The sequence below is a fragment of the Hordeum vulgare genome, chromosome 7H (genome assembly GCF_904849725.1).
Source record: "Hordeum vulgare subsp. vulgare chromosome 7H, MorexV3_pseudomolecules_assembly, whole genome shotgun sequence".
Classification (NCBI taxonomy): Eukaryota; Viridiplantae; Streptophyta; class Magnoliopsida; order Poales; family Poaceae; genus Hordeum; species Hordeum vulgare.
In genome coordinates, this window is record NC_058524.1 from 560,101,856 (window position 1) to 560,112,757 (window position 10,902).

General features: G+C 47.3%; 1 protein-coding gene across 3 annotated transcripts; it reads left to right on the forward strand.

The window, feature by feature from the left end:
* The first annotated feature begins 2,641 nt into the window (after positions 1 to 2,641).
* Positions 2,642 to 8,891, forward strand: LOC123413670 (ATP-citrate synthase beta chain protein 1-like). Of its 3 annotated transcripts, none has more exons than XM_045106609.1 (17): positions 2,642 to 2,750; positions 4,339 to 4,450; positions 4,538 to 4,640; positions 4,780 to 4,845; positions 4,931 to 5,054; positions 5,332 to 5,466; positions 5,801 to 5,861; positions 5,949 to 6,025; positions 6,551 to 6,706; positions 6,805 to 6,933; positions 7,024 to 7,156; positions 7,256 to 7,383; positions 7,520 to 7,625; positions 7,709 to 7,785; positions 7,883 to 7,953; positions 8,090 to 8,374; positions 8,479 to 8,891. In XM_045106609.1, the coding sequence occupies exons 2-17, from the start codon at positions 4,351 to 4,353 to the stop codon at positions 8,552 to 8,554; spliced, it is 1,827 nt and encodes a 608-aa protein (XP_044962544.1). In that variant the 5' UTR covers positions 2,642 to 2,750; positions 4,339 to 4,350; the 3' UTR covers positions 8,555 to 8,891. The 3 variants fall into 3 exon arrangements, with proteins under 3 accessions (XP_044962544.1, XP_044962542.1, XP_044962543.1); XM_045106607.1 differs by having other exon boundaries at positions 2,680 to 3,015; XM_045106608.1 differs by lacking the exon at positions 2,642 to 2,750 and adding an exon at positions 3,061 to 3,232.
* Positions 8,892 to 10,902: the final 2,011 nt, after the last annotated feature.

The following is a 10,902-nucleotide window of genomic DNA, read 5'->3' on the forward strand; positions in this document are numbered from 1 at the left end:
GTATCTTTTGTGTTGCATGTGGTAGGAAAGAAATGCTAGCTCATAGATTTTGGAATTGTCCTCACTCTCAACTGTTTTGGAGTCAGAGAAGATGGAAATCTAGAGCATAGTGCTTCTAGAGAGGGTGGAGACAAATCATGAACTTGGACGTTGGCTTATGAACTGGATGGTACATCAAGAGATGAGGAGAGGGAGATGCTCATGCAAGGTATACATGGATTATGGATGGCCAGAAACGAGGCTCGAGAAGGTATTAATATTAAACAACCACATGAAATTTCGATTTCGGTGTCTATATTTATGGACGAGTGGAATGAGGTTGTCCATAAAAAATCGAGGTTGACGAATACGGTGTCTTTTGAGATGTGGAGTCCACCAGAGAATGGTTGGGTAATGGCAAATTCGGATGGAGCTATTTCTGTATTAAGAGGTCATGGAGGAGGTGGGGTGGTCCTTCGAGATCACAATGGAGCCTTTAGGGATGCCGGTGCTCACTTCTTTCCAAACACATTGAATCCAGAGATGGCAGAACTAATGGCGTGTCGGCAGGTGCTACTACTTGGGCAGGAATTTGGAATTCAGAAAATCCATGTTGAACAGGACTGTCGTGAGGCTGTAAGTATGATCAATACTGCAAAATAAGAACCTATCTATGGCGGGACCGTTGGTGGAAGAAATTAAGAGGCTTATGCAGGGCTGGCAGGGATGCAAGATCACTTGGAGAAGAAAATCAACAAACAGGGTGGCTCATATATTAGCTAAGTTAGCTGTAGGGGATGAAGTGTGTGTTGTGTGGCGTTCTGTAACGCCTGATTGTATCTTGCATGGAATCGAGGAAGAGATTCCTCGCTTTAATTAAATAAAGTTATTAAGATTAAAAAAAACGTCGTAGCGTGACCCTTTAATTATGGAAAACGTTTGTTTTAAACCGACTGATAACAACGAAACGTAGACCGCCCCGCTCGCTTGATGCGTGTACCTGTGGCGCCCGCTCGCCGCCCCACCCCCCAGCCTTATCTTCACGCCTTATCCAGACGTTTTCTCCAGCCTCCTTCCTTTTTGGACGCCACAACCACCATCCCCGCGAGCTTGCCCTGGCCCATCTCTCCTGCTTGATCCCCGCATCTCCTTGCTTCATCCTTGCCTGCTCCATCTCCCGGCTACATCCCGCCATGGCCCCATCTCTCTTGCTTCACACCGCGCCATCTCCTTGCTTCATCCTCGCCCGCTTGTGCTTTATCCCGCCACGGCCGCACATGCTGATTTTTCTCACGGTGTGGGCGACAATGCGAGGGGTCATGCGAGGTGTTGCAGCCATTGATGACGCCGCAAGGCGGTGCCGCTCGCCGCACATGCTGCAATAGGGAGGCCGAGGAGGAGCTGCAGAACATCAACGAGCTCAACATTGCGACGGTGCGGTGCTGCAGCAATCGATGAAGCGAAGGGGGCTCGTCGACATTGCGATGAAGCATCGTCGGGGGGGGGGGGGGGGGGGGGCAGTCGGAGCTGTAGTGAAGCACGTGGGGTCGTTGAAGCTCCGGCCGAGCTGCAAATGAAACATCACCGGAGTTCGTCAGAGGGCTGTTGAAGCTCCGTTGGAGCTGCAGTGAAGCGTCGCCGGAGTTCGCCGGAGCTGCATTGAAGCATCGGAGGGCCGATGAAGCTTCGTCGGCGTTGCTATGAAGCGCTGCAGGTACTGTCGGTGCTGCCACGGGGGAGCTGCCTCATCCCGCGGCTGAGAGCATCTGAATCGAACGACTAAAGGACGGTTTAATTCTGCCAAACATCATCCGGATAATTTGTAGCATTTCTTTTAATTATCGGTATTGAAACAACCACCGACACCTATGCGGTCTTTAAAAAAATATGAAAGCTGCTACACATCCACCGTCCGCCACCTCAACGGCCGTTGGATGTATTGATGCAGCCGTCCGATCTACGTTCCCGTATCCAATAGTTCTTGAAACACAGGTCGAGTTGCAGAAACAATAGCCGCGTTGTGAAAACGATGATCGTGCTTAAAAAAAAATCCTGAAACAATAATCGCGTTGCAGATTTTTTTATGTAACTCCTGAAATAATGACTGAGTTGCAGAAACCACGACCCTATTGCAGAAATGTTGCAGGCCAGTTGCGGAGCTGCCCGACGGCGGAGGGCGACGGGCAGGCCGGCGGCGGAGGGTCGTGGGGCAGGACGAGGGGACGGGGCGGTGGCGCGGGGCGGCGGAGGGCGACGGGCAGGCCGGCGGCGGCGAGGTCGTCGGGGCCGCAGCAGGCCGACGGCGGAGGGGCGACGGGGCCGCAGCAGGCCGGCGGCGACGAGGTCGTCGGGGCCGCAGCAGGCCGACGGCGGAGGGGCGACGGGGCAGGCCGGCGGCGGCCAGGTCGTCGGGGCCGAGGCGTAGGCGAAGGCACGGACTAGTCAGTTTTCTGAAACACCTGACCAGTTTCTGAAACACCGATTCAGTTTCGAGATTCAACGGACGAGCGGGCGGCGGATCGATCGCGCGGATCAGCCGGTGGAAGATAATCTTTACCCAAAAACCTATGCCTTCACGGCGTCGGGCGGTCGGGGGCTCTCGCGGGTAGTTGGCGCGTGCGGTGCGTCGCGTGCTTCCCACCTTCCCGCGCGCATAAATCCTTGTACCCCCGCCCTGTCTTCGCCCCTCACCTCCGTCTTCCCCGACACCCAAATCAATTCCCGTCCCGGAGCAGTCCCCGCCCCCACTTCGCGTTGCCTTGCATCGCAAGGTTCGCCGCTGCCAACCCTGCTCACCCACTCCCACCCACGCACTGCCTCCGCCCACTCTTGTGCTGTCGCTGCCCTCTGCGGCGTTTGGTCGAACAGCTGGTGGGCGTGCTCCCGACGCGGCGGATCTTGCCGCGGCCGGCGGGATCCCCTGGTGTTCCTCGCGGTGGATTCGATGGCAGGCTGAGTATTTCATGCAGTACTTACGACGGCGAAATCCAACTGAAGTGGATAGATTGCGACGGATTCCCGCATCCATCATTCGAGGTAGTTGCCACAAAGCCACCGACCCGGAGGCCCATGTGCGCGACCAGAGCAGCGAACTGCCTGCACGCCTACTCCCCATCCGCTTCCCGACACCATAAATCCTTCCACCCGTCCTGCCCCTCAGCCCCGTCCTCCTCCCCGGCCGAGCGAGCGAGACCCGAATCAGTTCTGCTCCCGGAGCAATTCCGCCCCGCCCCGCCTCGCCTCGCCTCGGAAGGTCCGCCCGCCGCTGCCAACCGTGCCCTCCCACACACGAATGCGCCCACTGCCACTCCCACGGGAACTCGACTCCCACGCGCTGCCTCCTCTAGTCTTCTGCTCTCTGCGGCGTTTCGTCCAACAGTTGGTGGGTCGGGCGGTGCGGGTGTGCCCCCGGCGCCGCGGATCTGCCGCGCGGCGGAGCGGGATCCCGCGGTGTCTCGTGTGGATCTCGCGCCTCGTGCTCTTTTTTTTGTGTGGGGTGGGAACGGGTTGCCTGCCTGCCCGCTTGCTTGCTTCCTGCGTTTGATCCGAATTCGACCGAGAAATGCCAGCCTTTGGCGCGAGTTTTGTTTCGTGTTTGACGGGTTACTGCGTTGTCGAGTGTGGACTAGCGGCAGCTTTCGCTTGGTTTTGTCGGTTTGGGGCTCTGGCGCAAATCCATTTGGTTAGCACAGGTGTTAAGGTCCTTTTTTAGTCGCTGCTATAAATTGGATCTTGGTGCAAACGCAGACTTAGTATACTAGCATGAAACTTCAAGTAGTTGGGCGATTGTGGAATAAAATGTGCTGGCGCGTCATGTTTGCTTGAGATCCGGTCTTCTTGTCAGATTTTTCTCAACAACTTTATATCCTATTGGTTTTGAGGATCGGACAACTTGATTCTGATTTAGTCGCCAGAAGTAGTGCGCAGCCAGAACTGAATATGCTGGTGCATCGTGTTTGAGATCTGGCGCGGTGTGCAGATGCCAGCCTCCTATGGTATACTTAAAGGGATCAAGCAATTTAATCCCTTTAGATTCTCGGACTGTCCTGTTTTAGCAGTATTAACAATAGAGATTTCACACTAGATTTTGGGAATAAAATGTCACTTGGACCAAGTGCCTGGTTACTTTTGGGTGAATTTGACATGAATATGAACTTTAGACTAGGTGTTTATGCTTTTGTAGTTTTTGTCTAGTTGTCATGTTGGATATTGGGCTTATGCTTGACATATCATGCCAACATTTCTTTCATTCTATTCTGGTACTTTGACGACTAGTAGGGTAGGGGGCTTACAATTTATGGTTTTCAAAATAGTAGCTATTACTGTGGTTATCGTATGCTAATACCTGTTAATTTTCAGGGGAAGTAAATCATGGCGACAGGTCAAATTTTCTCGAAAACTACCCAAGCGCTGTTCTATAATTATAAGCAACTTCCTATCCAGCGGATGCTTGATTTTGACTTCCTCTGTGGTATATATTCTCCCTATCATTGGTTTGAAAGAGTTGTATAGTCTTTCTGTTTTGCTTCTTTCTTACTGAATTTGCACTGCCTGATAGGGAGAGAAACACCTTCTGTTGCTGGAATCATCAATCCTGGTTCTGATGGGTTCCAGAAACTTTTTTTTGGACAAGAAGAAATTGCTATTCCAGTTCATCCTACGTGAGCTCTCTGCTTCCTCATTTATCTTGTTTGATTGAACAAGAGTGGTTCTTATTTCAGATGGAGGGATATTACATTAGCAGTTTGCTAGCTCAATATTCATGTGTGAACAATTTATCTGTTCATGTATCTTTTGTAGAATTGAAGCTGCTTGCAATGCACACCCAACTGCGGATGTGTTTATCAACTTTGCATCCTTCCGGAGGTTAGTTATAGCATTGATAATCTGTCTGAGAAATACTGCATGATCTGGAGCACCTGCAATTTCACTCTATTTTCTGAATCTGCAGTGCGGCTGCTTCTTCAATGTCAGCTTTGAAGCAGCCAACTATGCGAGTTGTAGCCATTATAGCAGAAGGAGTTCCTGAATCAGATGCAAAGCAGCTAATTAGTTATGCACGTGCTAACAACAAGGTAAGGATTATATTTTACATGGAATTACTGCTTTTAAGTTTGGGTGTGATCACCGGTTCTCATCATGAAGCTCTTAGAATAACACAATTTCATATCAATTAGTGAAGGAGTATATCCTTATAGGCACATTTGTAAACTAAATGATGGCTTGTGAGCTTGAGCAATATGATAACTTCTATATATATAATCAGAGCATTTGCTTTTATGTTAATGCAGGCTGACAGTGGCCTCCGTATTTATTGTTTATTTTTGCTAAGTGATTTAGTGTTATTTGTAGGTCATCATTGGACCTGCAACAGTCGGAGGAGTTCAGGCTGGTGCTTTCAAGATTGGTGATACTGCTGGAACCATTGACAACATAATTCAATGCAAGTTGTACAGGCCCGGATCAGTTGGTTTTGTGTCTAAATCGGTATGCTTCAATTTCGTTGTTAATAAACTTACTTCCTTCATCACATGTATTTCTGTATGATTCACGTCCATAAATAAAGTAACAGAATAAAAAGAACTGTCCATTGTGTCTGTAAATACGATTTTTTGTTTACATATATATGGAGTCTTAGAACTTTAGAACACCATTATGATGCTTTGGCTTTTATCTTTTTATTTGGAAAAATGTGGAGAGCTCCTGACTTTCCATTTGTTTTCATTCCAGAACTCCACTTTAATTTGACGACTGACTAGTATATATTCTCAACTGTATATTTTGGTTGCTATTTACAAACTGAACGTCCATTACTTCATAGGGTGGCATGTCAAATGAGCTGTACAACACCATTGCAAGAGTGACTGATGGTATTTATGAAGGTACCTTGTTTGTGAATAAATGTAAATGGCACATTTACTGGTTCACATGAATAATGCACCATGCTAACTTTCTTTTAACATATTCAGGAATTGCAATTGGAGGAGATGTTTTCCCTGGCTCAACTCTTTCAGATCACATTCTGCGTTTTAATAACATACCTCAGGTTTGACACTTAACATCTCTATAGAAATAGATAGTGTTAACCATCTTCCTGTAGTGTATGAATATCCATTATCTTTGTCGCGTAAGTGTCCTGCTATATTATATTTTTCCTCTCTGGCATGATTGAATACTCACAGGATGCCACTGTTACATGTTCCTTTATCACATCCTTTTTGTCTTCTAACTTTCGGAGGCTACTCCTTTACCATAACTTTGGCCTATCTCTATTATCTTTTTATCCGCTCCCGTTTACCTTTTTAGGACAAAATGGTTGGGTGGCAGCATGATCTTAGGACCCCCCCCCCTCCCTCCGTTGTAGGCGTTATACGGACTGTACATGTTTCTTTGTATTTCGCCTTTATATTTTTTGTTTGTGTGAGAATATCTTGTTTGGCTGTGTGCATCAGTAATAAAGCGCCCCTTTTCGAAAAAGTATGCTTTCACGATAATTCTATCCCTGCATTAGTTGTAACCCAAGTCTGGATTCTGATCACTGGTGTATGAACATCTCATTTGTTGGCTTTAGGTTAAAATGATGGTTGTTCTTGGGGAGCTTGGAGGAAGTGACGAGTATTCGCTCGTCGAGGCCTTGAAACAAGGAAAGGTTCAGAAACCTGTTGTTGCTTGGGTTAGTGGGACATGTGCACGTCTATTCAAATCTGAGGTCCAGTTTGGCCATGCTGTAAGTTGTAAACAAATTGGTGCTCTTTTCCAGTGAGCTGAACAATATACTCGGTATGCACAGATGTGGTTTATTTATTTATTTTGATATCATAACAGGGTGCGAAGAGCGGTGGTGAGTTGGAATCCGCACAAGCTAAGAATCAGGCACTGAGGGATGCTGGGGCAGTTGTCCCTACTTCCTTTGAAGCTCTTGAAAGTGTGATTAAGGAGACATTCGAGAAGCTGGTACATCACGTCTGATGTTTTTTGCAAGTATATTGTTTTGGGAATGTGTTAGTCGGAACCTAAGCTTGGGGTTACATATATTTTTTGCAGGTTGAGGAAGGAAATATTCCTCCTGTCCCTGAGGTTACACCTCCCCCCATACCTGAGGATCTTAACACTGCCATCAAAAGTGGGAAGGTCCGGGCTCCCACTCACATTATCTCCACTATCTCTGATGATAGAGGTCAGATTGGGGGCAACATATTATCCTACATGCTTGATAATTGTCCTTTGCCCTGCTTTCCTTCCCCGAAAATAATAAATGTGCATGTGTATGATGCAGGTGAGGAACCTTGCTATGCTGGTGTGCCCATGTCTACAATTATTGAAAGGGGTTATGGAGTTGGTGATGTTATTTCTCTTTTGTGGTTCAAGCGCAGCCTTCCTCGTTATTGTACCCAATTTATTGAGGTAATTTATGGGCTAAATGTAACATGGCTAATCTTCCATACAAAAGCTCTAATATGCTGTGATAATTATGTACCTTTCCCCCTTCTATATCTAGACTTCACTTGGTCCTAATAAGGTTTCTTCATATGTCTGACAGATATGCGTCATGCTTTGTGCTGATCATGGTCCTTGTGTATCCGGTGCTCACAATTCTATAGTTACTGCTAGGGCAGGAAAGGACCTTGTTTCCAGCTTGGTATCTGGTGAGCTTGTTTAATTGATGCATGCGAACCTGTACCATTATGTACACAACAGCAAACTGAGACTTATGGTTGGAATAACACAGGATTGTTGACAATTGGCCCCCGATTTGGTGGTGCAATTGATGACGCCGCTCGGTACTTCAAAGATGCATATGATAGGGTGAGCCATCTTATTTCACATCCCTTTATTTATTTTTCGAGCTTTGGTTTTCATGTGTTTCTTAGTTGATCTTGTAAACTACAACAATTGATTGTAGGGTCTTACGCCTTATGAATTTGTTGAGGGCATGAAAAAGAAGGGAATTCGTGTCCCTGGGATTGGTCACAGGTATAATACCCCCTTGACATCATAATAAACTTGCACCTGAAAATGGGCTTAAGACATAAGTTGATTGTTTTTAATGTACAACCTCTGAGTTATGTTGTTACCTTTTTCTGAAATTTCACTTGCATGTCTTTATTAGGATCAAAAGCAGAGACAACAGGGACAAGCGAGTGCAGCTTTTACAGAAATATGCTCACGCACACTTCCCTTCAGTCAAGTACATGGAGTACGCTGTTCAGGTTGAGACCTACACCCTGTCAAAGGCCAACAATTTGGTTATGAATGTTGACGGTGCCATCGGCTCGCTTTTCTTGGATCTTCTTTCTGGGAGTGGAATGTTCAGCAAGCAAGAGATTGACGAGATTGTAGAGATCGGGTATCTTAATGGACTCTTTGTGCTTGCACGTTCAATTGGCCTAATTGGGTAAGTCTCACTCTTTTCTAAAGATAAATGTAATTAACTACACTATTGCTACCCTAGTTATATTTATATTTTATATATTCCCAATCTGCTTCTTGGATTCACAGGCACACCTTTGACCAGAAGAGGCTCAAGCAACCACTCTATCGTCACCCTTGGGAGGATGTCCTCTACACCAAATGAGGCACCATATAGTGTATTCCACCTGTGTGTACACCATAAAAATAAAATCGAGCATAACTGCATAGAATTCAAGATGGAACTACGCAAGGAGGGATAGAGAACCATTACAGATGGAAGTTTGTTTCATTTTTTTCATTCAACCATGAAAGCATTAGGGCATCAGATATTTGAAAGGATACTTGATAGTTGTTTCATCTTATCATAGTTGGCTGTTAAATTTAGTTCAGACATTTGGGGAATATTGTAATGATTATGATGCTAGTTCCCCATCACAAAACTCTGAATTATCTATTGTCAATTTTATGGTAATAAAATATACATGTGTTGCTGCTGGATATTTCAATTGATTTATTCCAAACTTATTGGCATGTACTCCCGTCATGGTTAGCATATATTCCCTCCATTCATAAATATAAGATGTTCTACTCCCTCCATACTTAATATGGATCGAAGGAAGTACCTTTTTTTTTGAATCAGATGTATATTGATACTGATTAACGGAGGGAGTACCATATAATGGTATCCATTCAAAACCTTTTCTCTGTTTGATATGTCTCTCTTCTGCTGATGCACAACACCAGCCACTGCCCCTACCAAGCTGCACTAGAAGCATACGCCTGCTTTGCCGTGTCGTTTTCACCTTTTATTGTTGTGTTTTTATACTATATATTGTTTAAGATAAATTAAATATCTCAATAACATGCTAATATACCGAAAAGAAAATTGTATGCAGGAAGGCCCGGTTTAGTGATGCAATTTATCTGTTTTAACCTTATGACATGTCTATTTTGATTTCTGTCACAGCTTACACCCTGCCTTAGTTGTTCCCGGTGTGGTGATAGCGCTTCAATTTATTGTTGAGATCTTGATCTTTGCCAGGGACATACTCCCTCCGTTCCTAAATATAAGTCTTTGTACAGATTTCAATAGTGGACTACATACGGATGTATATAGACATACTTTAGAATGTACATTCAATCATTTTTCTTCGTATGTAGACACCTATTGAAATCGCTTAAAAGACTTATATTTAGGAACGGAGGGAGTATATTGCAGTACTAAATTTTAGCTGGACCATGTCATGTGTTTGCATTGTTTGTTTTTAGGTTGCTGGCCAGATGTACCGCGTGGTTATTAAACATGGAAAATACACTTTGGTTCTGGTTGTATATGCATCTTATATGAATTTTTTTTCTTCTAATAATTAAATAAAGATTCAAAATAGTTCTGTCATGGTATTTTCGCAGCATATGTCAGGGGTGGCTTAGATCATGGTTTGGGGCCGACGGGCGCCAGCGGCGTATGTGAACGGATGTAGGAGCAAGACACATGACACTGATCTGCCCAGGTTCAGGGGCCTCCGGTGAGGTAAAACCCCTAGCCCTGTCTGTGTGACTATATGAGATCACACCACAAATGATGCTCCTCGATCTGTTTATGAGGAGGGGGTCAAAGCTCTTGCTGCCGGCCTCGCCGCCTCGGTGGTGTGTGTGGTTCTGGAGTCTAAGGATTCGCTAGTTGCTTCTGGGTGTGCACCCTCTCTCGGGCTAAGATGAGGCTTTATAGTGTAGCCTGAGATGTATAGTTGTGGGAGGAAATAGGAGGCGGGACCCGGCTGCCAGCCTCTTCGGCTGGCCGTGGGGCCCGTTGGCTGTCGGCTCTTGTCCGGTGCGGGGCCCGCTGGCCGTGCGTCTCAGCGACTAACGCGTCGGTCATTGGGGAGTAGGTAGGGGTGAGCATGGCTATAGGGTTGCCTCGCCCGGTCAGCCTCGGGGGCGACGGGGGTCCTGTAGCCTCGCTGACCCTTCCATCATTGCGCACGTGGCCACGCCGAGCTTGTCAACATGCACTGTGGCCACGAGCACCTCTGCATCATGCATGAGGTCTCGTCACAGCACGTTGGTACGGTCGGATGGGACGGGGATGATCGGCCGGCTGGCGTCGGGCCAACTGGCCAGCCGAATGCCGCCAGTCGGTCGGCAGCGCGTCGACCAGACGGGCCGGCCGCCGCTAGCCAGCCCGAGAGGGGGGAGGGCAGTCGGGCCCAAATGTCTTAGAGATGGGTTCCCTTCGCTTTGGTATACCCAGGGGTTGTATCCCTGTCAGTAGCCCCCGAACCGTTGGGGTCCAAAGGCCTCCGGACGAGGGGAGCGGTTTTACCCCCGTGCCCGAAGTGGTTGTTGAAGTTGATGCACCTCCCTGAGCCGGCGAGCGGGAGCACGTGTCCGTTAGCCGACTAGGGCGGGAGTCGGCCGTGGCCCAACCGTCCATCGCGGTGCTTCGGTCCCCGCGGCGTCGCTTCAGGCTCGGCGCCGGCTGGCGCGTGCCACGTGTGAACTGGCGATGGA

Bases quoted from the DNA above. Each gene is read 5' to 3' on its own strand.
- LOC123413670 (XM_045106609.1), top strand. From the start codon at position 4,351: ATGGCGACAGGTCAAATTTTCTCGAAAACTACCCAAGCGCTGTTCTAT. The intron at 5,467-5,800 runs GTATGCTTCAAT...ATTACTTCATAG, and splicing joins TTGGTTTTGTGTCTAAATCG to GGTGGCATGTCAAATGAGCT. The intron at 7,954-8,089 runs GTATAATACCCC...TGTCTTTATTAG, and splicing joins GTCCCTGGGATTGGTCACAG to GATCAAAAGCAGAGACAACA.